Source organism: Schistocerca gregaria, chromosome 1 (assembly GCF_023897955.1).
Source record: "Schistocerca gregaria isolate iqSchGreg1 chromosome 1, iqSchGreg1.2, whole genome shotgun sequence".
NCBI lineage: Eukaryota > Metazoa > Arthropoda > Insecta > Orthoptera > Acrididae > Schistocerca > Schistocerca gregaria.
Genome location: NC_064920.1, coordinates 584829690 through 584854867, shown reverse-complemented (window position 1 = coordinate 584854867; position 25178 = coordinate 584829690). Strand labels below are relative to the sequence as shown.

The 25178-nt window shown below is 43.6% G+C and overlaps 1 protein-coding gene across 1 annotated transcript in view; it reads left to right on the top strand.

The window, feature by feature from the left end:
* LOC126362645 (translation initiation factor IF-2-like) overlaps positions 1 to 17914 on the top strand; it is a 42400-nt gene extending 24486 nt beyond the window's left edge. Inside the window, exon 3 of the mRNA XM_050007901.1 lies at positions 17615 to 17914. Within this exon, the coding sequence (XP_049863858.1) occupies positions 17615 to 17914 (300 nt within the window). The remainder of the gene's footprint in view (positions 1 to 17614) is intronic.
* The last annotated feature ends 7264 nt before the right edge of the window (positions 17915 to 25178 follow it).

Below are 25178 nucleotides of genomic sequence, written 5' to 3'. Positions count from 1 at the left end.
ATCACGAAGCTAAGAGGGCTCGTACAGATATATATAAACAGTCATTTGTCCCTCGTTCTTTTTGCTAGTGTAACACCAAAGGAAATGACTAGTAGTGGTACAAGGTACCCTACACCACGTACTGTGAGGTGTATTTGTGTTCTGAATTCCATTCAGATGAAGAAATTAAGTTTCTTGTATTGTTTACTGCTGCACCCGTAGCTATGCAATAAAGCCTAATTATGAAGTTCAGTATTTAATTATCATCGTTCCTAATTATTAACCTAAGAAGTCTGCATATGTATTCGTCACCTTTTTCATGAATATCATTGTGAGTCCCTCCAGCTTATAGTTGAGCTTTATAACTAGAGATTCAGCTTCTGTAACATATAATAACATTGAGAGCGGACTGCCTTGACTCACTCATCTTTGAATTTCAATGTCTCCAGTACAGTGTCCAATAACGAGGATTCGAGCAATCATTCCTGTGAGGATATTCCGCAGCAAATTTAGAAACTGATCACTAAATACTATTTTTTCAGAATTGTGGAAAAGTAACAGTGACTGACTCGATTGAATGAGTTTGCGAATTAAATAAAGGCTTACGATCATTTAGCTCCCGAAAACTGACACAACAACTCTGTATTCATGAAATCTTTTTAGAATACTGCGACTAAATAAGGCTGTCTGGTCGTTTGTGATCACGTTTTTTGTTATCCTGATCATTCGGGCTTCGATTGTTCGTGCAGCCGTTTTGTAGTCAGAGTTCAGTAAACATATTGATCTCGGTTTGCTAACGTCTGTTGTTCCCTTTGAATTCCGGTGGTACGGAGGTACCGTTGATGATTTCGATAATGAAGTTGGTCAGCTGTTATCCCATTCCACTACCTTTCACAAAATTCCACTCGTAAGCCATCGGGACCAGATGCCTTTTTCATTGGATATGGTTTTAGTAGATTAAAACTGAAGAAACTGCAAAAAGGGGGGAATTTAAGGAGATGGGACCTGGATAAACTGAAGAAACCAGAGGTTGTACAGAGTTTCAGGGAGAGCATAAGGGAAAAATTGACAGAAATGGGGGAAAGAAATACAGTAGAAGAAGAATGGGTAGCTTTGAGGAATGAAGTAGTGAAGGCAGCAGAGGATCAAGTAGGTACAAAGACGAGGGCTGTTATAAATCGTTGGGTAACAGAAGAAATATTGAATTTAATTGATGAAATGAGAAAATATAAAAATTCAGTAAATGAAGCTGGCAAAAAGGAATACAAACGTCTCAAAAATGAGATCGACAGGAAGTGCAAAATGGCTAAGCAGGGATGGCTAGAGGACAAATGTAAGGATGTAGAGGCTTATCTCACTAGGGGTAAGATAGATACTGCCTACAGGAAAATTAAAGAGACCTTTGGAGAAAAGAGAGCCACTTGTACGAATATCAAGAGCTCAGATCGAAACCCAGTTCTAAGCAAGGAAGGGAAAGCAGAAAGGTGGAAGGAGTATATAGAGGGTCTATACAAGGGCGATGTACTTGAGGACAATATTATGGAAATGGAAGAGAATGTAGATGAAGATGAAATGGGAGATACGAAACTGCGTGAAGAGTTTGACTGAGCACTGTAAGACATGAGTCGAAACATGGCCCCGGGAATAGACAACATTCCATTAGAACTACCGACGGCCTTGGGAGAGCCAGTCCTGACAAAACTGTACCATCTGGTGAACAAGATGTTTGAAACAGGCGAAATACCCTCAGACTTCAAGAAGAATATAATAATTCCAATCCCAAAGAAAGCAGGTGTTGACAGATGTGAAAATTACCGAACAATTAGTTTAATAAGCCACAGCTGCAAAATACTAACGCGAATTCTGTACAGACGAATGGAAAAACTAGTAGAAGCCGACCTTGGGGAAGATCAGTTTGGATTCCATAGAAATACTGGAACACGTGAGGCAATCCTGACCTTACGACTTATCTTAGAAGAAGATTAAGGAAAGGCAAACCTACGTTCCTAGCATTTGTAGACTTAGAGAAAGCTTTTGACAATGTTGACTGGAATACTCTCTTTCAAATTCTAAAGGTGGCAGGGGTAAAATACAGGGAATGAAAGGTTATTTACAATTTGTACAGAAACCAGATGACATGAAAGGGGAACAGTGGTTGGGAAGGGAGTAAGACAGGGTTGTAGCCTCTCCCCGATGTTATTCAATCTGTATATTGAGCAAGCAGAAAAGGAAACAAAAGAAAAATTCTGAGTAGGTATTAAAATCCATGGAGAAGAAATAAAAACTTTGAGGTTCGCCGATGACATTGTAATTTTGTCAGAGACAGCAAAGGACTTGGAAGAGCAATTGAACGGAATGGAGAGTGTCTTGAAAGGAGTATATAAGATGAACATCAACAAAAGCGAAACGAGAATAATGGAATGTAGTCGAATTAAGACGGGTGATGCTGAGGGAATTACATTGGGAAATGAGACTCTTAAAGTAGTAAAGGGGTTTTGCTATTGGGAGAGCAAAATAACTGCTGATGGTCGAAGTAGAGAGGATATAAAATGTAGACTGGCAATGGCAAGGAAAGCGTTTCTGAAGAAGAGAAATTTGTTAACATCGAGTATAGATTTAAGTGTCAGGAAGTCATTTCTGAAAGTATTTGTATGGAGTGTAGCCATGTATGGAAGTGAAACATGGACGATAAATAGTTTGGACAGGAAGAGAATAGAAGCTTTCGAAATGTGGTGCTACTGAAGAATGCTGAAGATTAGATGGGTAGATCACATAACTAACGAGGAAGTATTGAATAGGATTGGGGAGAAGAGAAGTTTATGGCACAACTTGACCAGAAGAAGGGATCGGTTGGTAGGACATGTTTTGGGGCATCAAGGGATCACCAATTTAGTATTGGAGGGCAGCGTGGAGGGTAAAAATCGTAGAGGGAGGCCAAGAGATGAATACACTAAGCAGATTCAGAAGGATGTAGGTTGCAGTAGGTACTGGGAGATGAAGAAGCTTGCACAGGATAGAGTAGCATGGAGAGCTGCATCAAACCAGTCTCAGGACTGAAGACAACAACAACAACATGGTTTTACAATGTCTAACAGCTCTTCTCTAGAAAAAGTTGTCACTATCTTCGTATTATCTTCCACTGTTACAAAAGCATTTGTTCCTTCTAGAACCGCATCTGCCAACCGTTGCTCATAAGGCGTCGCAGTGTATAGTTCCATATAAAACCGATGGATTTCCTTGACTATGTATTTTAGTTCTGTGAGTATTTCGTCATATTGCGATGTAGGTTTAACTATCAGGCCCTCGAACTTCTTCATTCTTAACTTAGTTAAAATTGCTTTCGTTTTCTTTATACCTGCGAAATGGTCAACATATAAAACTGGCTTACTATATAGGTCTTGTAAGCAGCAATAATAAAATTCTGTTCCATTGTTAGCGTAGCTTTGCTTTTGCTTGTGAGATCAGTGTCCGTCTGAGATTTTTATTCGAATTGTTGTGACATCTTCACTATGATCTCATGCACAAGTCTCCTATATTTGTGGGTTTAATGTTTCATCGTTGAGAATACTAACATTTAATTTTCAAAATCCACGCCCCCACTTTGTTTTTTGCGCCACAGCAGTAGTAGGGAGATGGTGTTCTCGGCGCAATATTGATATCAAATTGATAAACAAATTAATTAAATTGATCAATTAATTCCTCTCTGACCACGCCTATCTCAACCCTTGACCAAGCCCATTTCCACCCCCAGCCTTAACGTGGGCCCCAGCCCAACCCTCCACAACCATCCCCCAACGTAAACTATTGGCTGGAATTTCGAATTTTTGCGCGAATTTCGAACTGTGGCAGGACTTCTTTGTCTAACCCCAACCCCCCACCTGGAAATTTGTGGGACTCAAACCTGGTCCCGTGGACAGAAAGCCCAAGGGCACCCCCTAACACAATTATACCACCAGAGGAGTTTGGAATTGGCGGAAAACACTGGTCCTACTGGATGGAAAGTCCATGTGCACCTCTAACACATGGAAACTGTCCAAAAGCAAGAGAGGAAGGTTAAATTAGTGTACCTATTTATTTTGGTCAGGGAAATGAAGTAAATATAGCTTATAATTACGTAATTAGTCATAAGTATTGTCTCTTCTTACACAAGGATGGCCTACAATGGCGATACAGATAAAAAACTGACGACACCATAAAATTGGTGCTATCCTACTGGGAAAATATTTCGCAGTACTACTCAAAACTAGTGGCAGACACACTCAAACTCTACTCTTCACCTACAAGCTGGCAATTAAAAGGCAGGGGTGTGGGGTACTACTATTATTCCTTCTTGCTGAGAATGTGCTCAACTGAGATGCTGGTGTTGGACAGAAAAGTTATGTAAGTGTCAGATGCCTGCTCAAAAACCATCCAACAGCCCAGGTAACCAAAGATAATACATGCTACCACAACTGATGGAAAAAAATTATCACAGTTCTAATTATACTTTAAAATTATCATGAAGAAACCAGTAGTCATAATGAATGGGTCATAATGCAACATATCTATCGGGAAAAATCATCGTCCTAAAAGACTGCAGAGGAGGCGGTGCATTCTCATCAAAAGGCGTCCACAAAATGTCGAACATCGAGGCCCTCTTACCCCACTCAGGCCCCTCCCTCCCACCATCCATCCTCCTGCGGGGGAGGGAGGGGCATCGACACAGCCTTTTTTAAACAGCCAGGTGCTCTGCCGAGCACCTCAGAGTTTTTCTGTGGCCAACAGCCATCCCCTTGTGGTTGCTGGCTGCACTCGGTCTTCCGCCATACCTCTGCAGATGCTGACCACCTCGAGGCTATGCTCCCTTTGCCAACACAATAGAATGTAAAGTCAACTAAATAATAGAAGCTAAAAGGATGGCCACCCTGATTGCAACTTGTTTGTCTAAAGTACGGCAAAGTAGCACCATCCTCACATGCTCCCAGGGTTTCCAACACGCCTGTGATTCTCCAATGAACAGTTTTATTTAATGTCAACGAAACTCTTTCTTGCGACATATTTCTCAGAAAGACCTGACCCCTCTGGGACAACAACGAAATTCTGGAGAATGCTCCAGATTTCTTTTTCAAATGGCAAAGCGATTTGGTGTGTTTCTGCGGCCCCACTGTCACTCCTCTGTGGCCCTCCACTATCCTCCTTGGTCACTCGCGGCACACAGCCTGCCTTGAGGCGGCTGCCCTTAGCTAACACAACAGGGAAATTTAGCAGTGCCGCCACAACCCTCGTCGAAGTGTGGAAGTGCCCAGCGACCACCCCCAGTAGACAAGCCCCTCGCTCCCAACAGCCTGCCATTCTGCGATGGAGAACAATTGTATTTAACGTCAATGCAACTCTTTCTTACGATCTTTTGAACGTATTTCTCAGAAAGACTGGACCCCTCTGGAACAACAACGGAATTCCGGAGAACGCTCCAGATGGCTTTTTCAGACGTTGGCTGCATGGGAAATGGGAAACCTTACGCCTAAAGTGACCGCAGCCCCACACCACAGTGTCTTCAGTACAAAGTACCCCGGCGCGCACACTGCTGGGCGGTCAGCATTATCGACGCCAGCATATAATAGAGAGTGACACTGGCATCCCCAAGAACAAAACTGTGATGGATGAGGGCTATCCCAACTGCGGTCTGTTAGTCTAAAGGGACAGCTGCGACCTCTTAGGGAACTCAGCCACCACACCATTCTGAGCACTGGACGGTAACATTTGTATTTGGCATCAACGCAATTCCTATAATAAAGCAACTATAAAAAAAAACGGAAAACACAATCGTAATGACAATAAATGTCCTCTTTGTACGAAAATAGGCACAGTCTATTTTCTTCCAATTTTACAAAGAGAATCTGTATAGCTTTCAGCTTCAATTACAGGATACAATTCACATTTCACTATTTTTCGACATCCAGCGAAGAAAACCGCCGTCAATTACAAATGATCAGCAGAGACATGCCCTCCCTGCGTAAAATTGGGAAGAAACGTCCACTATTTTGATATGAAAACGCCGGTCACTGCACAACGTGCTCGTTATTTCAAAAACGTCTTTGTAGTGAAGAAAAAGCCAGAATTTAAACTCCGAAGTAAAAACATCCATTTTAAGTAACTTCTTTCAGCTTGATGGACAAATTATACGATCTGAGAGCACCTCTCGCGTTCAAATCTATGTCTGCAAATAAACTGTCATGCATGTGTTTATTACAAACATTTCAGACACGTGAAATAACATTAGAGAATACAAACTTTCATGCCATTAGCTCACATGTCGGAAAAGAAACACAGTCATTTTACGTTCGACAGCAACAGGCTATAATTCAAGAGGACATAGCTGTTGTGTACACCACGGCAGGTCTCGTTTCACCATTGCAATGCTATGTCATACAAGCGTTTACGAAACTTATCGTGAGAGTATGTCTTGTAATGGAATAATAAGATTTTATCACGTATTTGTTCAATTACATCGAAACCAATTACCTGTCTTTGCTTACATTTGGCATATTTGATGCATAAGTCACGTCTACCAAGAAGTCTGTAAAGTTTCTGTCATACAGAAGCAGATTCTTGCGTTCTAGTTTTGCAAGCAGTTTGATCATCACAACATGTTTCACACAATCTACTCACAAGCCGGGAAAAAGACCACTATAATTTCTAGATTCCACAACGAACAGTAATTCAAGTGGTGTCTAGTTTATATATACAAGTTATGAAGTATGAAATAACGTCTATTTTTTAAACACAAAATCGTGATGATAATAAACAAACAGTAATCAGTCTACGAGACTAGAGACAGCAAATTCCTATTAGTTTTATGAGCAAAACCGGTGTAGTTTTGAGAGAACTACGTGCATCCAAACTTTAACCAGTTATAGCACTCTTTGCAATAGAACCTTATATAAGACTTTGTCGTGTCTCTCTCCCGATATATCGAAAAACAATTACCGTCCGTGTGTTGTCGTTGAGGATATTACGTATACCGTATCGCTCCAGAGAAGCGAAATTCTTTCCCAACACGTTAACACCAGTTGTATGGTATCATCAGTTTTTGAGCTGTTTAGGTTTTAGGCCACCTATGTGTAGCGCTAGCAATACAGCCAACCTCCCTTTCCTACATCTGGACTGTTTCCATGTATTGCGGGTGCACATGGGCTTTCCTTCCAGTAGAACAAGCCTTCGAGTCCCGGAAAGGGTAACATAATTTTTAAATTTTCGCCAATTCAAAGCGCCTCTGGTGGTATAATTGTGTAAGAGTGCTGCACTTAAGCTTTCTATCCAAGGAGGACCAGGGTTTGAGTCCCCGAAAGGGCACTGCCAATTTGTATTTCCCTCCAATTCCCTTTTACAAGTGAGAAAAACACGTGACGACATCCAGGGATGAGTTTGGATATGGTCAGGGTGGTGGAATTAATTGATCAATTCAATTAATTTGCATATGTATTTGATATCAAAACTGCACCAAGAACCCCACCTCCCTACTACTCACAGTGATCTGAAAAAGTAGCAGGCATTGTTTCCACAGCGAATTAGTCCTTCCAATGTATTGTTCTTACCAGTTATGCTTGCTGCTTGGTTGTAAATCAAAATAACTTTGACAATTGTGTGGTTTTTTTTATTTCCAAGGCGTCCTACGGGTGTAAGGTTTTGACCAATCAGAGAGTTCTTACAGGAAATTACTGTTAGGCATTTGATCCTACCTTGCTAAAAACATTCCCAATCTCCTACAATTATTAGGTTTTCTCGGACATTTTGTAGTAACTATACCAATTCAGTTTTTAAAAAAAATTGCTCTCTCTCTGTCTTGGAATTATTGGTGGAGGAGACATAAGCATTCACTAAAGTTATATCGAAATTTTGACACATCGTACCTCTTCCTGACTCTAAAAATTACAGATTTTGCTTAGATATACTACCTCTAGCCAAAATTGCAGTAGCAAAGTGATATTCGACAACCACATTTAAAATTGTGTTAAAACTTGGTATGCTAAGAACTAGGATCAATACCCCGTGCAAGACAACTATATTGATGTCAGAATTATAAGCAAAATCCTTTAGAGAAGATATTTTATGCGCACTTTGAATTCTCTTCATAATTAATATCACTATGCTGTACGTTTGTTCCATCTCTTCGAATATATTTACACACGTAGACATAGTCAGTATTCACTATTATACTGCATGTATCTCAAGAAAGGCACAAGCAATCGAGTTTCTACGTTTACCGTAAAGATTCAGATTTGATTCCATTTAGGTTGTCGTCAACTTTCACATCATCAATCAGTATTGCTGATGATTCGGTGTGTTTTGCTGCCTGTTGTTCCCTCCATTGCAGTAACCAGTCTGTTCTATCTGAGTTTTTAACTGAATTTTGACCTTCAGATATTCTCCTTCGCGTAGTGCGACCGCTACTTGCTGGGCCTTCAACGCATTTTGTACTTCTACTTTGACTGATAGCTGGGTTGTTCCCTTCGTTTTTCTTGTCGATTCGAGTGTTGGGACCAACAATGGTGTACTTTGTCTTTCAACTGTAGTTGACGTAATTTGTCTCTTGTTTAGGGAGCTTCTATTTCACCTGCTAGATGAGCTATTCGCATTTTCTTATTCTTACGAGATGTTAAGCAACACACTTCAGGCACATTATTGTCCTTTTCTGCGGTGGGTACGTCACCTGGCATTGGTTTCGATTGGGAAACTTCTCCGATTTCGGTACTCTGTGTGTTTCTCATTCGCTGCGGGCTAACATCACTGCACTGTGTCGAGACTACGCGTGCATTTCTAAAGTTGGTATCACTGAGGCATTCTATCTTTCCGCTTCCTGAATATTGCCTGCGGTCGCGCAGCACCGCGGGCCGCGGCTGCATACGTCAGAGGCATGTATACAGCGCAGGTCGTGCGCTCGACAGCATCTCTGGACGGTAGCTGGACCACGGGCAGCCGCGAGCGCTCCGCACACACATCGTCAGTGGGGTTGCAAATTGCGCACGTCCTAAGCTGTCCGTCATAGACGACCAACGCACGGTGGACAGAAACAGTTATGAATGACGGGATTTGTTTCAACAAGCTCGACGAGCTCCACTGAGAACAGGCAAGGGAAACCCATTGCTCCATCTCTCTTCATAAACAGAAATTAAACTCCCATAATCATTGAAAACTCGACTGATGCACATATTAGGTTCTCAAATGGGAGTTCGAATACACGTACGGTGCGCAAACCGAGGCCACCATACTTTATGTGAACCTCACTTACACTTCTGTTTCCGTGTGAGTATTCATAGAACCATCTGTCTCTTCACTAACACGATTACAGTTTCTTGAATCGTTAAGTTTCAAATAAGCAATAATAGCCAACAGCGAAAGGTGTATCCCAATAATTTCAGTCGACGGAATTTTCACCTTCTCAATAACAAACGTTTGAAACTCAAATGCACTATGCTTCACACAATCTTGATCAAATGTAAACTTTAAAGTCTCACGTCTTTAAATCAAGGACGACTTCAAACAGACATCACAATCAGTATAAACTGCAACAACTATGATACAATGTCGACAATAGCAAAGAAGTTGAATAACCGTGAAGAAGCGAAATACTCAACAACCAACACAGCAAATTTGCCTTGCTTTCAGCAGAGCGCAGCTCTACGTAAACACATCCGCTCGTCACGAAGCCTAAAGCCCTACTGCCTCGGCCACCTTGAGATGGTTCCAGCCCCACCGAAATACTCAACCTGTCACACGCTGGTAGCGTCCACTGTCCATTCTCCTACTTGCTCGCACCGTGTCTTTTATTCCCACAAGAGACTCGGATCCTGCTATACATCCGCACTCCCTACATGCGCCTACAGATGTGCTATATACAAGGTGAACATTAATAAAACAGGCAAACTGCTGGGATGGAAGCCTGGCTGGAAATGGAAAAGAAGGGCACTATGAACGCGTGTCCGAAAATGAGTCGTTGCCACGGTAGATGTCGCCGACGAATGGAAGTTACTCTAATCGCAGGCTATGTGTTCCCTGTGTGTTGCAGGCTGTGTTTCTGATGTAGCGTACCATAAGCAGCAGATTGGTCCGGTATTCATGTCCTGAATAAATCGAGATTTTATATACAGCCAAGTAGATGGAAAGGATCGAGAGGGAGCACAGCTATACCAAAACAAGTATCCTAACAGACACCAAACACATAACACAACATTTGAAGTCCTTTTGAGTGTTTGTGTGGTGAAAAGTCCTTTCAGACAGATGAGCGTTCCCGGAGGCGGCGGACTGTTCGTTCACCTGATCTAGAGGACCTTGTTTTACGGGATATTGAGACCGACCCCGGTACAAACTCCTGGATTGTGCCCCGCCAACATGGTGTAAGCCAAAGCGCGATTATGTGTATCCTGCATGACAACCGCTACTATCGCTGCTACAAGTGCGAAGGTTCTCAGCAGCTGATTTCGCGCTGTGGGAAGGACTTTGTAGATGGTTTTTGCACCAGATCAACACAATTATGGGTCTTCTGTCATCAGTCCTCTTTACCGTTTGTAGAAGTTTTTACCAAAAGTGACATCATCAGTGTACATGATAGTCATCTGTGGGCTACAGGCAGCCTTCGCTGAATGGTTGAGGCATCGCATCAGCGTCGGATCAGCATCAGTGTAGGGGGAGCACTGGTTGTTATTCCACAATGGGGGAACGTACCTGGACTTACAACAGATTACTCTGTCTAGGCTGCATTAGAACGTGCCTTTGCAGTACGACGTTATGTGGTTTCCGTACAACGGAGCACAACCCCACTTGTGCATTACAGTTCGCCGACACCTGGACAGTATCTTTTCCGGGCATTGGACAGTACAGGCCTGCTCGTCACCAGACCTTAACCACTTAATTTGCATGCCAGGGGCGCCTGAAAAGTGTTGTGTATGCGGAACCAGTTTCTAATGTGCAGACCCTTCGGCAGCGTGTTCACGACGCCTGTGATGTTATTTGAAGAGAGGCCGGAAAATGCGAAAGAGTGGTGCAATCGCGATGCGACGTGTGAACGCGTGCATTGCATCCCAAGGAGGCCACTTTTAACATCTGCTGTGACGTGGATGTGATACAGCTCTGTACTGTGTTTCGGGACGATTTTATGTCGTTGCACACACACCGTCCATTTCCAGACACACGTTCATAGGTTCTTTTTTCCTCCTTTTCCATTAAGGAATCCGTCCCTGCAGTTTGTCGGTTTTATTAATGTTCATCCTGTGTACGTGTGTGGTGTTCGCTCTTTCTGGCATGTACAGATGCACAGCAGATCCCAAGCCTCTTGCAAGAATACAGGACTCGTTGTGAATGGAAATTGGTTGCTATTAGGACGTGACAAATTAAGAATCTGTGTCAGGCAACTCTGTATTTCCTGCTGCATGCCCAAGAGGACGCACTACGCGAAAGGTGGCACCTTAATCATTCCTTAGTTACCATTGGTAATAAAGTGAGCCTAATTGTACCTAATAACTTCATCAATCGTGTCGTAATAACAAATGTGGAAGAATCTTAAATGACAAATCACCGGCGTCTATAAATCTTGTTATTTATTTCCAAACTTGGTACCACAAAATGGTTCAAATGGCTCCGAGCACTATGGGACTTAACATCTGAGGTCATCAGTCCCCTAGAACTTAGAACTACTTAAACCTAACCAACCTAAGGACATTACACTAATCCATGCCCGAGGCAGGATTCGAACCTGCGACCGTAGCGGTCTCGCGGTTCCAGACAGAAGCGCCTAGAACCGCTCGGCCACACCGGCCGGCAAACTTGGTACCACATTGGACTTGCAAAATAGAGACAATGTTAAACTACTTTAGTCGCTTACGTAAGGACGAAAGAGGGACGAATTAATTAAATCAGCTCGGGGATTTAGCGCGGAAACCTCTTCACAAGTTCAGCATAAGAACGTAGTTTAGAATGAATCTTCTAATATGCAGTCACCTAGAGAATCCAGAGAGACAGAAATCAGCAAGAGCAGAAGACCAATCGTCCCACACTACAATAAATCCCAGGGAGCCTCGGATTATTCACTTGCGACAATAAATATTGGTTTAAGATAAATTCGCGAGCCAAAATTTTCTCCAGGTAAGGAGGTTATAGTCAAAGTTGGAATGGCCGATGATCTCGTAGGGTCCAAAACCGTGGTATGAAAAACCGTAAGCCGTGATCAGCATTAAATTTAGGAGAAACGGAAAGAACACTTCACCCCCATCTAACTGCATCTGAGAATCGCGGACGTAGAAATGAGTATACAGCCCAACGCAACGACTTGACTTCATGGCTTTATGTTCCACGCAAAATGACTAAACCCCACACGTAAAAGCAAAAACATGTAAAGTGAATAACTCTCTACTCCTGATTTTTGTAATAACAGCAGTTTCCAATGCGACCTAATTTAACACGTTAACTCCACGTTCCATCACAATGTGTCTATTCATCGGATGCTAGGTCTGAGGTCTTTACGAAAATTCACAAGCCTCTCCCCGGACCCTGCGTCCATAGTTCTTTACGGAGGGGTGGAAACTGACCAACCCCGGCGCTTGTTAAAAAGCGTGGACCCCTAAGCCAACGGAAGGGCTGGAAAATCGCTGGCGGCCATTGCCCTTAGGTTCTTTCTGAACGGTGGAAGTTTCCAGAAAGTTCTATAAAGTTCTGCACCACGTTCTACAGGGCCAGTCAAACAGCTCAATTTTGAAAGTGGTAGGAAGTCTCGTTCCTGGAGCCAAAGAGCTCTCCCAAAACTCCCAGAGAGAAAAATAATGGGGCTGTCTCAGACATGAAGTTATATCTACGTGTTCCTATCTCATGCTCATGACTTAAAAACTTGGTGACAATACTCAGTAAATGCCTGAAGATGGACGTGAAATCGAAAACCAGTTAACACAATAAAAGTAATACTCTAGAACAAGACTAGTGCTTTCCATTTATTACTTCAGTGGGAAGTGGCATGTAGAAAGGAATGAGGTTGCTGATACCATTAACTAAATGGAAAATAAAATAAATTCAAATTGTGAGACGCGCAAATGGACAAAACATATGAACTGTCTTCTCATGCCCAGGATGTTAAGCAGATATTCTAGATAAATATGAATCTGGCCCTGTAATGCAGCTAATATTAGGTGCAACTAGAAATGCTGCTGTCACGTAAGTAGAATTAATAAATTAATAAAAGTGGAAGTTTGGGATCTATTCTCTAAAGACAAAACATCTATTGCCTTTTACGTTCTACATGTGATTTATCATTGTGCTTTAAGGGGTCAAGTGATACACAACTTCCAACACTCAATGAGAAAATATTTAACTCTAGGCCATATGGAATTGACAATTATTAAATTCGTTATCTCTACAAATGAAAATTTTTATCACAGGCAAGAATGATTAAAAATCTTCATAAGCTAACTTATATATACGATGGCGTAGATGATGAATGCACTGAGTTGGTGGAGAATAATTTTACTTTTTAAACCAATGAAAAACTCTCATGTACTCAATGTGAGGGTAGGTTAGTATCTTAGCTCTTGATATTCAATGGTCAAATAGTACGCAAGCTGGAGTGAGCAAAATCTCAACTCAACATTTACTGTGGTCTAATGCGCGATGGTAATCTACCAAGCGGGATCTTCAACGGCGTTATCTCCGTGCTGGATCTGAAACGCTAATTCCCTACTCTGGCCTTGACTGAATTCACTGTCTCAACTTTCCTGCATTCCGTATAACGTTAATGTTTCCCTGGTCCAAATATGGCAGTTGCACACTTGCTAAGGGTTGGAGTGACATGCATAATTTCTTTGCCCTCAAAAATTCCTGTAGGAATAATTAACTACCTCTTTGCTATCTGTAATCACGATACGTGAAGCATATCGTCCACACTTCACAGAAGCAAAGCTCTCGACGCCCTCGCAATTTTCCCCACACTTGTGCGGTCTGCTGTGAGATGAGAGAGATTTCTAGAAATTTTAATTCCCAAAATCCTTTCATATGATGGAGATCTCCCCAATGTGTCGCGTCTGCGTCGCCCAGTGCGGCTCAAGCCAATCGCCGTCTCGTTGAAGGTGAATTTTATTTTTCTTGCTGGGTCGCCGCCTAGCCCTGTTAAAGCCATCCATCCAGCCACTTATTCTCGGTCCCGGCCTTATTTACGTTAAACGGAATATTGTATTGTTCTGGCCTTATCCCTTTCTGCAGTGAAGCTCACCGTTCTCTTGATGAGAGGGGTTTTCCAATGCCATTAACCACCTGCTCGGTTCGTCTCCAAAATTCGTTTCACTTTAAGTTACTTATGCTCGCCCCTGTCCTCATATTGGTAGATATTATTTTGTTACTTTTCGGTGCATGAGATTACCTCAGTTTCTTTGTTGATACAATATAATTATTATTATCTGAGGATGTCATACTGCATCGTACTGTCGTTATGGATCAAGCTCATGTAAGGTCCGTAAAATAAGGATGCCTTACAAAATGTCCAGCAAAAACTTCTTCTACAAGCATCGACGTATAACAAACAAAAATATATGTCAGAAATACTGAATAAAAGGGTGGTCTGTCAAGAAAAGGTAACATTTTTAAGGAGGTACGGAAACAAAGAACCCGGTTTAAGCAGAGATTACGAGGGGCATTCGGTAAGTAATGAAACACATTTTTTTTCTCGGCCGATATTTGTTGAGAAAATGCAGGATGCGTTCCGGGATATCATGGAATGTTCCTGCTTCAGTTCCTATAGTTGCATGTAGTCCTGATAGGTGGCGGCACTATATGTAACTCCTCCCGTCCAGGCCATGAAGGCTCAAGGTACCGACCGGCCGCCGGGTCACACTCAGATCATAGGAATTACTGGATGCGGATATGGAGGGGCGTGTAGTCAGCACACCGCTCTCCCAGACGTATGTCAGTTTCTGAGACTGCAGCCACTACTTCTTAATCAAGTAGCCCCTCAGTTTACCTCACAAGGGCTGTGTGTACCCCGTTTGCCAACAGCGCTCTGCAGACCAGATGGTCACCCATCCAAGTCTTAGCCCAGACCGACAGCGCTTAACTTGATTGGAACCGTTGTTGCCACTGCGGCAAGGCCGTTGACGGCGCTATACGTATCCTTGAAAATTGTGTGTGTTGCAAGCAGAAAGTGGTCACTGAGTTTCTTTTGGCGCAAAACAAAAGCATTGCAGATATACATAGTCAATGGCACGGTGTCTACAGAGACCTTGCAGTGAACAAAAGCAAGGAGATTCGTTGCGTGAGGCATGTGTCATCATTGCAACAAAGTCACCCAAGCCTGCTCGATCTCACACAATTTTGGAAAGGTCTAACAGTCTCATTCGAGGTGACTGACGGATCACAGTGAAACATCTCGCTGCACAACTGGGCGTCTCTGTTGGTTGTGCTGATGCTCTTGCCCACCCGTTGGGGTACTCAAAGTCTTGTGGCCACTATGTTCCTATCCGCGTAACAGAAGACTATAAAGAGCAACGAAAGATTGATTATGTGCGCGCAATTGCTTGCATACCATGACGGTGTTCGTGACAGTTTTTTTTTCGAATGTCGCCAGAGGCAATGAAACATGGGTTTATCACTTCCAACCGAACTCAAATTGATAATCGTTAGTGTGGCGGCCAGATCACCTCTCCTCCAAAGAAGAAGTTCATAGCTGCACCCTCAGTCAGTAAACTCTTAGCAAGGATCCTCTGGTACTCTAAAGAGGTTACTGCGTGTGACGTTCTCTCTGTTGTTGCAACTACCCCTTCTGAAGTGCATTGTGGTACCGTCAGGAAATTGAAGAAACGGCTTCGGCGTGTTCGTCGCCGTAATAATGGAAACGAATTACTCTTTCTCCATGACAACGCAAGGCCTTACGCAAATCTTAGCAACCGAGAGAATCTGACAAGACTTCACTCTAGTGTTATTCCTCAGCCAGCCTACAACCCTGATCTCGTCCCTTCAGATTTCAAAAAAATGGTTCAAATGACTCTGAGCACTTAACTTCTGAGGTCATAAGTCCCCTAGAACTTAGAACTACTTAAACCTAACTAACCTAAGGACATCATACACATCCATGCCCGAGGCAGGATTCGAACCTGCGACCAAAGCGGTCGCTCTGTTCCAGACTGTAGTGCCTAGAACCGCTCGGCCTTCCGGCCGGCCCTTCCGATTTCGATCCGTTTGCCCTAGAGACGGATGCACTCCGAAGGAAGCAGTGCTTCGTTGGCTTCGAGATCTACTAGTGGCGCGGTACAAGAAATCATACAAGCCGTTCCAGAAAGGTTTCGTAAGACCATCGCATTGATAGTAGATAAAATTGGAAACCAGAGGTTTGTAACGATAGGAGTGGAAAATAATATAGTGCATTGGAATTCTGAATAAAACCAACTTTCTTTCAAAAAAATGTTTTGTGTTACTTATTAAAAAACACTCGTAGTAACTTTAAAGGATCACAGTGGGAGATGGTGTGCAGACGAGTGCATTTTCAGGTGTGGCCAGTTTTCTGACACATAGAAGTACTTTATAATGAAACTTCACATGACTTCGAGGATTTGGAGGCGATGGAAACATTGCAGTGGAGTGGAAACACAGGCGATGTTGAATGAGAAAGGACTGGTCGTATTAAGGGTTTATGTGTGAACTGCTATCATCAGTGTTTTATAACATTTCGTACGTCTCTCTCTCCGTCTCTCTGTCTCTCTCTCTCTCCCCCTTTCTGTGTGTGGGTATGTGTGTGCTTCATAAGTATGGGGCCCCTCCACACCTATACCAACGTGGTGACCAAACCAAAGGTTCTACTGTCACCTCTGTATAACATGTTAGTTTTTTAATCAGGAGTCACAGGATGCGGGCTTTGATGTTATCCATGTGTCTGGGTAATATTACTCATTAACATGGTGCATCAAGAAATAAAAAGTGGACGAAAGCGATCGAAGGGTAGCTGTTGTAAGGGCAGAGGAAAAAAAGTGGCAAGGCAAGCTCCAAGGGAAAAAAACTCTGCGACAGTAGGATGGGTAGTAAGGGCAGTAGCGGCTTGCTATCTGCGACAGTGCATGCAAGGTGTGGTTACGTTAGTGCGAGGTATCGTGCATCGTTACCTTTGTCGTAGCTGGAGCTCGTTGTGGGGCTTGTTGCAGTTGCAGCGTCCCTGCAACAGTTCAAGGTCGTTGTACATTAGTGGGCGATCGGTCAAGATCGACTCACAGTGTAGGGGGGGAGGGGGGGAGGTTGGTTTGCGTGCTGTGTCCAGTACGCTTTCCCTGCGGTTACCTGTTTTTCGGCTGGTCGAACATCTGGGGTTACCAGTAGTAGCTGTGTTGCAGAGGCTCGCCAGTACTGCCGTGTTAGCGTGCTATGGACCATAGATGTTAAGTTCGTAGCCAGTAGTTTCTTTGGCCTGTTATGCTTCCATCTATGGTTATGGTCGTAGTTACCCAGAGAAAGGATAAACGGGTTACGCGAGTGTCTCATGTTATTGTACAGTCGTGTGGAGAGTTTTTGGAATACCTGCAAGATAGTATCTAGCCGGTATTCCCGGTGAAGGTGCGCGATGCGGTGTGTGTGTGCGTGTGTGTGTGAGTCTGTACGCTTCACGTCTCCCGCCAGTGCTGTGAACAAAGCTCCCTTATAGCGAACGGTAGTGAGAAACTGCGACACTGCCGTCGAGGGCACGTGTCTGGGCGCGCGGCGCCACCTGCTGGGAATCTGGCTCAGACGCTGCAATCACCCCGGTAGCAGCGGCAGCAGCAGCGGCAGCTCGGGGCCGCAGCAGGCACTCACGGGTCCTCAGCGTAATCCCATTATCGCAGCGACTGCGTCGTGCCCGTGTCACCCTAATGAGGTTCTCTATGACGGCGGTGCCGGCAAGACGCCCCGGAAGGACACGGCACGCCGCGCCGGGCCGCCATCACTGCGCTCCTGTCTTGCGTAAGCGCGCCACGCTAACGTCAAACTTTGATTGGCAACCACACCGTCATTGCTTTGATGATTGCCATGTTACTACATATTTGTGTCGCATTACATTTAGACTGAGATACATGTGTGAAACGATGATACATCAGATGTCCTTAATGTGAGATTAAATCTTGCTGAGGTACGGAGTACTAATTTGCTGATGTGACTTTCTCTGTGCGACATTACTCTGTGAGATAGAATAAGTAACTTCCTGCAGAATATTAAATGACACCTTCACCATTTCCTGATTCATAAGCGGAGACGTGATTTAATGCTCCATATTTATACAAAACTCTTGATAGCTGATGTTCAGAGAAATTCGTAACAGATGCAGCAACAGGTAACAAGCAAAGATTAAACTTAATCCATTATTCATTCACTAAGGATGAAAGACTCTCATGGGATTGATAAAATATGAAGTACGATTGTTGAATCAGTGTACTCAGTCAACTATGCAATGCATTTTCAGGTGAGGTCAGTTTCCTGAAGTACTCTATAGCGACACTTGTACGCTATAACAAGGGGGAAATACATATGCAGCTACCAGTACTCTCGATCGTGTTTGAAACAAATGATGCGTACGAGACTGTCTACAGTATCATATCCCCTACTACACTGATTCCCTGGTGAGCGGTTTGCGATATAGCTATCGTACAGTTTGGGAATTGGGGACTTTAAGGCCAGCAAAAAAATGGTTCAAATGGCTCTGAGCACTATGGAACTACTGAGGTCATCAGTCGCCTAGAACTTAGAAGTACTTAAACCTAAATAACACAAGGACATCTATCATTTGTTCAAAACTAATAATTCGTGACGTAAATTTCTTATATGGAATTGCGGGGATACAGCAGTCAGTCGCACACCCACTGAATTTTTTTTCTTACTCATCCAGATATCAGCTATAAAGAGCAATCTTATGTGCATTTGTGCGGGTTGTATTCCAACAAACTTCTAGCAGGTCATGTCACAATATGAATTTACTAGTTAACAGGAGATGGAATCAAGTTGGTAAATTTCCTATACGAACGACATCTGAACAGAAACGCATGTCAGAGGCTTTGGCTATGGTGCAGTGTATAAAGTAGTAGCCAATAATAACAGTGTATGACAGTACGTGCGCATATATTTATTTACTTGGTGGACGCGAAATTCTGCTTCAAAACGTTTAGTGCCTATTCAAAATCGAGGAGTTTGTGTATCGTGCAAATGATCTAAGGAATATGGAATTATCTATTTAATAATTTGATAGTCCGTGACTCAAATCCCAGCAGAGCTATATTTCTTCTGGCTGGAAACTGGAATTAGCTCAACTCAGCCAACTAAGTAACTATGAGGATTTTAACTAATAATAGGGTGCAGTCTTGCCACCTCTAATGTTGCCTTTTAACGAAGCATTAGGCAGTAATTATGGACTCTAAAATGTATACCTTAAGAGCTGTGAGCAATTGCTCATCTTCGATATCGTGATACACATCGGTTCTACTGAAAAACTGCTCAAAACTTTGAAGGTATGCATTTTAGAATCAGTGTTTACTGGACTTTTCCCAAAATATGGGAGATAAATAACTCGCTATAAAAGAGACGTGTAATATTTCAGTGAGGTTAGGTTCACCAGCTATAAAGTAGTTTATAAAATGCATTTTAAGCGTAATCTGTTTATTGTCCCATCAGTCGTCTACCGCTTTCGGTTATTAATCATCGTCCTGGATTATGCTTACAGCCGAAACCCGCAGATGACTAATCGGACAACAAGCAGCTGATAGTTAACATGCATTTTACGAAAGAACAGATGGTTCCACAGTATCGAAGACAGTAAGGCTCATGGCTCTCAAGGTATAGCATTTTAGACCCCTGGTTTAATAGCCTTCTTCTCTTGTCTTGGTATAAGTCGCTAAAGAGAATTTAATTACAACCTGTAGAGCAGGCTGGCCCAGAGTGCCAAACTTCACAAGGGCCGTGAGTGTGGGCCAAGGCTACGTCAATGTTGCCTCTGCTCGTTCCTCCCCGGAAGTATTCAGTACAGAATGACACTTCATTTAGTGTTGCATTGCGGCAATTTTCGAACGGCGCAGCTACCCTCGTCTCGGGGCAATCGTGGTGTCAGCACTATTTACCCTTCACTATTTCTTCGAGGTATGTACAGTTCAAATGGCTCTGAGCACTATGAGACTTAACTTCTGAGGTCATAAGTCCCCTAAAACTAAGAACTACGTAAACCTAACTAACATAAGGACATCACACACATCCATGCCCGTTGCAGGATTCGAACCTGTGACCGTAGCGGTCACGCGGTTCCAGACTGTAGCGCCTAGAACTGCTCGGCCACTTCGGCCAGCTGGACGTTCACAGATCCAGTGGATGTTTGCACAAGAAAATGCGATCTAGCGATCTATCGTCACAAAATTTTAAAAATAATTGGCAATATCAGAAGGAATGGTTGACGATTGTAGTTATACACTGAAGAGCCAAAGAAACTAGTACACCTGCTAATATTGTGTAGGGCACCTGAGCCTGCAGAAGTGCCGCAGCATGATGTGGCATGGACTTGACCAATGTCTGAAGTAGTGCCGGAGGGAACTGACAACATGAATCCTGCATGGCTGTCCGTAAATCCGGAAGAGTATGATGGGATGGAGATCTCTTCTGAACAGCACGTTGCAAGGCATCACAGATATGCTCAATAAATTTCATTTCTGGAGAGTTTGGTGGCCAGAGGAAGTGTTTGAACTCAGAAGCAATTCTGGACGTCTCGGGGGCCGCATTGTCCTGCTGTAATTGCCCAAGTTCGTCGGAATGCACAGTGGTCATGAATGGATACAGGTGATCAGACAGGATGCTTACGTTCGTGTCATATGTCAGACTTGTATCTAACGTACCAGAGGTCCTATGTCACTACTACTGCACACGCCCCACACCAGTACAGAGCCTCCGAACACTCGCCTACTGACATGCAGGGTCAGTGGATTCATAGGGTTGTCTCCATACCCGTACACGTCCATCCGCTCAATCCAATTTGAGACGGGAATCGTCCGACCTGTTAACATGTTTCCAGTCGTCAACAGTCCAGTGTCGGTGTTGACGGGCCCAGGCCAGGGGTAAAACTTTGTGTCATGTAGTCATCAAGGTAACACGAGTGGACCTTCGGCTGCGATGGCCCATAACGATGATGTTTCGTTGAATGGTTCCCAGGCTGACTCTTGTTAATGGTCCAGTATTGAAATTTGCAGCAATTTGCGGACGGGTTGCACTTTTGTCACGGTGAACGATTCTCTTCAGTCATCATTGGTCGCCTTTTTACAGGATCTTTTTCCGACCGGTGCGATGTGGGAAATTTGATGTTTTACCTGATTCCTGATATTCATGGTACACACGTGGAATGATCGTAGGGAAAATCCCCACTTCATCGCTACCTCGGAGATGCTGAGTCCCATCGCTCGTGCGCCAGCTATAACACCACGTTCTAAGTCACTTAAATCTTGATAACCTGCTACTGTAACAGCATTAACCGATCTAATAACTGCGCCAGATATTGTTGTCTCATTTAGGCGTTGCCGACCGCAGCGCCGTGTTCTGCCTGTTTACATATCTCTGTATTTGAATAGACAGCTCCCAGACACTATGGACTACCTAAAATCCACAAAGAGGGTGTACCACTATGACCCACTGTGAACAATAATGGGGCAGCCACCTACCCAGCTGCAACATATCTCAAGAAAATGTTGGCACCATATGTGGGGAAGTGTGCACACCACATCCGCAACTCACGGGACTTTGTGGAACGTCTTAAAAACCTACGTTTCACAGATGCAGATTTAATGGCCACTTTTGACGTGGTGTCCCTGTTAATCAGAGTGCCCCTTAAGAACACGCTTGACTTAATCAGTGAGAAGTGTGATGGAGCTGTGCTGGATCTGTTTAAGCATATTCTAACATCGACTTACTTCATATGTGGAGGTCAATTCTATGAACAGACTGAAGGGGTGGCGATGGGTAGCCCCTTGTCACCAGTAGTGACCAACCTGTTTATGGAGAAGTTCGAGGACGAGGCTCTTACATCTGCCACTTACCAGCCAACCTGCTTCCTGAGATACGTTGATGAAACATTTGTCATTTGGCCCCACGGTGGCGAAAAACTGGAAGACATCCTGGACCACCTGAACTCATGGAATCCGAATATTAAATTCACCATGAAGCTAGAAAAGGACGGTCAGCTTCCGTTTCTGGATGTCCTGGTGAAGAAGAAGGCGGATGGTACCTTCAGCCACAGTGTGTACCGAAAGCCAACACACACAGACTTATACCTACAGGCCGACAGCTGCCACCACCCAGCACAGAAGACCGGGGTGTTTAGGACACACCGTACACCGAGTCAAGACACTGTCTGACTCTGACAGCCTGGCAGGGGAACTTGAACATCTTCAAAAAGTGTTTGCTAACAACGGATTCTCATCCAGGGACATCAGCAGAGCTCTACATCCCGCCAGACGTCAGGATACACCGGAGAACGAGCAAGAAGAAGAAATCAAGAAGCTGGCATTTTTACCGTATGCCGGGCCTGTTTCTGCCAAGATCAGCAGAATACTAATGAAACATGACATCAAGAGTGTCATCTACCCACCTAGCAAAATCAGGGCTTTACTTGGAACAGTCAAAGATGACCTGGGCTTAAGGAAGCCTGGCATTTACAGTATTCCATGTGAATTCGGTATGTCCTACATTGGCCGAACGACTAGAACGGTGGAAATCAGATGTAAGGAACACCAGCGACATACCAGGCTAAGGTAGGCCACAAAATCAGCAATAGCAGAACACTGCCCACAGTTGGAACATTCCATGGATTATGAGAACACCAAGGTCATGGTCCAGACCCCCAGGTTCTGGGATAGTGTCATCACTGAATCTATAGTGATAAAGATGGCACAAAACCTGATTAACCGGGAAGCAGGATACCAGCTAAGCACTGAATGGACCCTGGCATTTAAACTGCTGAAGCAATACCGGAGAAAATATGTTTCCAACACCAACAACGAGCCTCAGACATCCGGACACTGCGGGCATGAACCAAGAAGGGAACACCAGGAAGCCTCAGCCGCAGTCGGAGACGGGCAGAGCGGGAGCGGACGGAATAGGGAACGTCCAGAGCGGCATTTCAGCGCCACTCGCGGGTGCGGACCGAGAAGGGAACACCAGGAGGCCACGACCGCAGTTGGAGACGGCCAGAGCGGGCGCGGACGGAATAGAGAACACCTAGAGCGGCAAGATAGCGCGACCCGCGGGCGCGGACCGACTAGGGAACGGCAAACAGAACACCAGGCACGGGGCAGGCATGAATATGCGACCCGGTCCAGCAAGCAGACAGTCTCAGGGAACACCTGATGAAGACGTCAAGTAATGACGTCGAAATATCGTGTTTGGAAGACGCTGATATTCGGCAGAAAATCCGATTTCCACGACACGATTTTGTAGTTATTGGAGTACGCAGCCCTTCATGTATCAGTAAAGAGATTTTTTCTACCTAAACTCTGTATTCGTTACCTCTTTGACTGCACCATAGAAAGAGCAGTAACAGATTTGTGCATTGGAACTCACATTACAAGTAGAGGGAACTTTATAATATTTCCGGGTATAATAATACAGGATACATTTATGTAGGATATCGATCCTCACTCTTTGGCAAGCACGTATGCAAAGAAATAGTCGAATAAATACGTTCAGAAGCTACTGCAATGATACTGATGTACTACAGTACATTTATCATATACTAGTCACATACAGCGTAAACTATGGAACAGAAATGCGAAGAGGCACAACACAAGCAAGCCATTACAACCTTATACTGTTGCAGAAAAACGTTATTACAATGATTTGTGATGAATATCAAAACACTCATTATTTTTTTTCCTCTAAGCGGGAGTACTAACTATTGTTGTTGTTGTTGTTGTTGTTGTTGTTGTTGAGGTCTTAAGCCCTGAGACTGGTTTGATGCAGCTCTCCATGCTATTCTATCCTGTGCAAGCTTCTTCATCTCCCAGTACCTACTGCAGCCTACCTCCTTCTGAATCTGCTTAGTGTACTCATCTCTCGGTCTCCCTCTACGATTTTTACCCTCCACGCTGTCCTCCGATCCTAAATTGGTGATCCCTACAGGTCTCAGAACATGTCCTACCAACCGATCCCTTCTTCTAGTCAAGTTGTGCCACAAGCTCCTCTTCTCCCCAATTATATTCGATACCTCCTCATTAGTTATGTGATCTACCCATCTAATCTTCAGCATTCTTCTGTAGCACCACATTTCAAAAGCTTCTATTCTCTTCTTGTCCAAACTATTTATCATCCATGTTTCACTTCCATACATGGCTACACTCCATACAAATACTTTCAGAAACGACTTCCTGACACTTAAATCTATACTCGATGTTAACAAATTTCTCTTCTTCAGAAACGCTTTCCTTGCCATTGCCAGTCTACATTTTATATCCTCTCTAGTTCGACCATCATCAGTTATTTTACTTCGTAAATAGCAAAACTCCTTTACTACTTTAAGTGTCTCATTTCCTAATCTAATTCCCTCAGCATCACCTGATTTAATTTGACTACATTCCATTATCCTCGTTTTGCTTTTGTTGATGTTCATCTTATACCCTCCTTTCAAGACACTGTCCATTCCGTTCAACTCCTCTTCCAGGTCCTTTGCTGTCTCTGACAGAATTACAATGTCATCGGTGAACGTCAAAGTTTTTATTTCTTCTCCATGAATTTCAATACCTACTCCGAATTTTTCTTTTGTTTCCTTTACTGCTTGCTCAATATACAGATTGAATAACATCGGGGATAGGCTACAACCCTGCCTCACTCCCTTCCCAACCCCTGCTTCCGTTTCATACCCATCGACTCTAATAACTGCCATCTGCTCTCTGTACAAATTGTAAATAGCCTTTCACTCCCTGTATTTTACCCCTGCCACCTTCAGAATTTTAAAGAGACTATTCCAAACAACGTTGTCAAAAGCTTTCTTTAAGTCTACAAATGCTAGAAACTTAGGTTTATCTTTCCTTAATCTTTCTTCTAAGATAAGTCGTAGGGTCAGTACTGCCTCACGTGATCCAACATTTCTATGGAATCCAAACTGATCTTTCCCGAAGTCGGCTTCTATCAGTTCTTCAATTCGTCTGTAAAGAATTCGCGTTAGTATTTTGCACCTGTGACTTATTAAACTGATAGTTTGGTAATTTTCACATCTG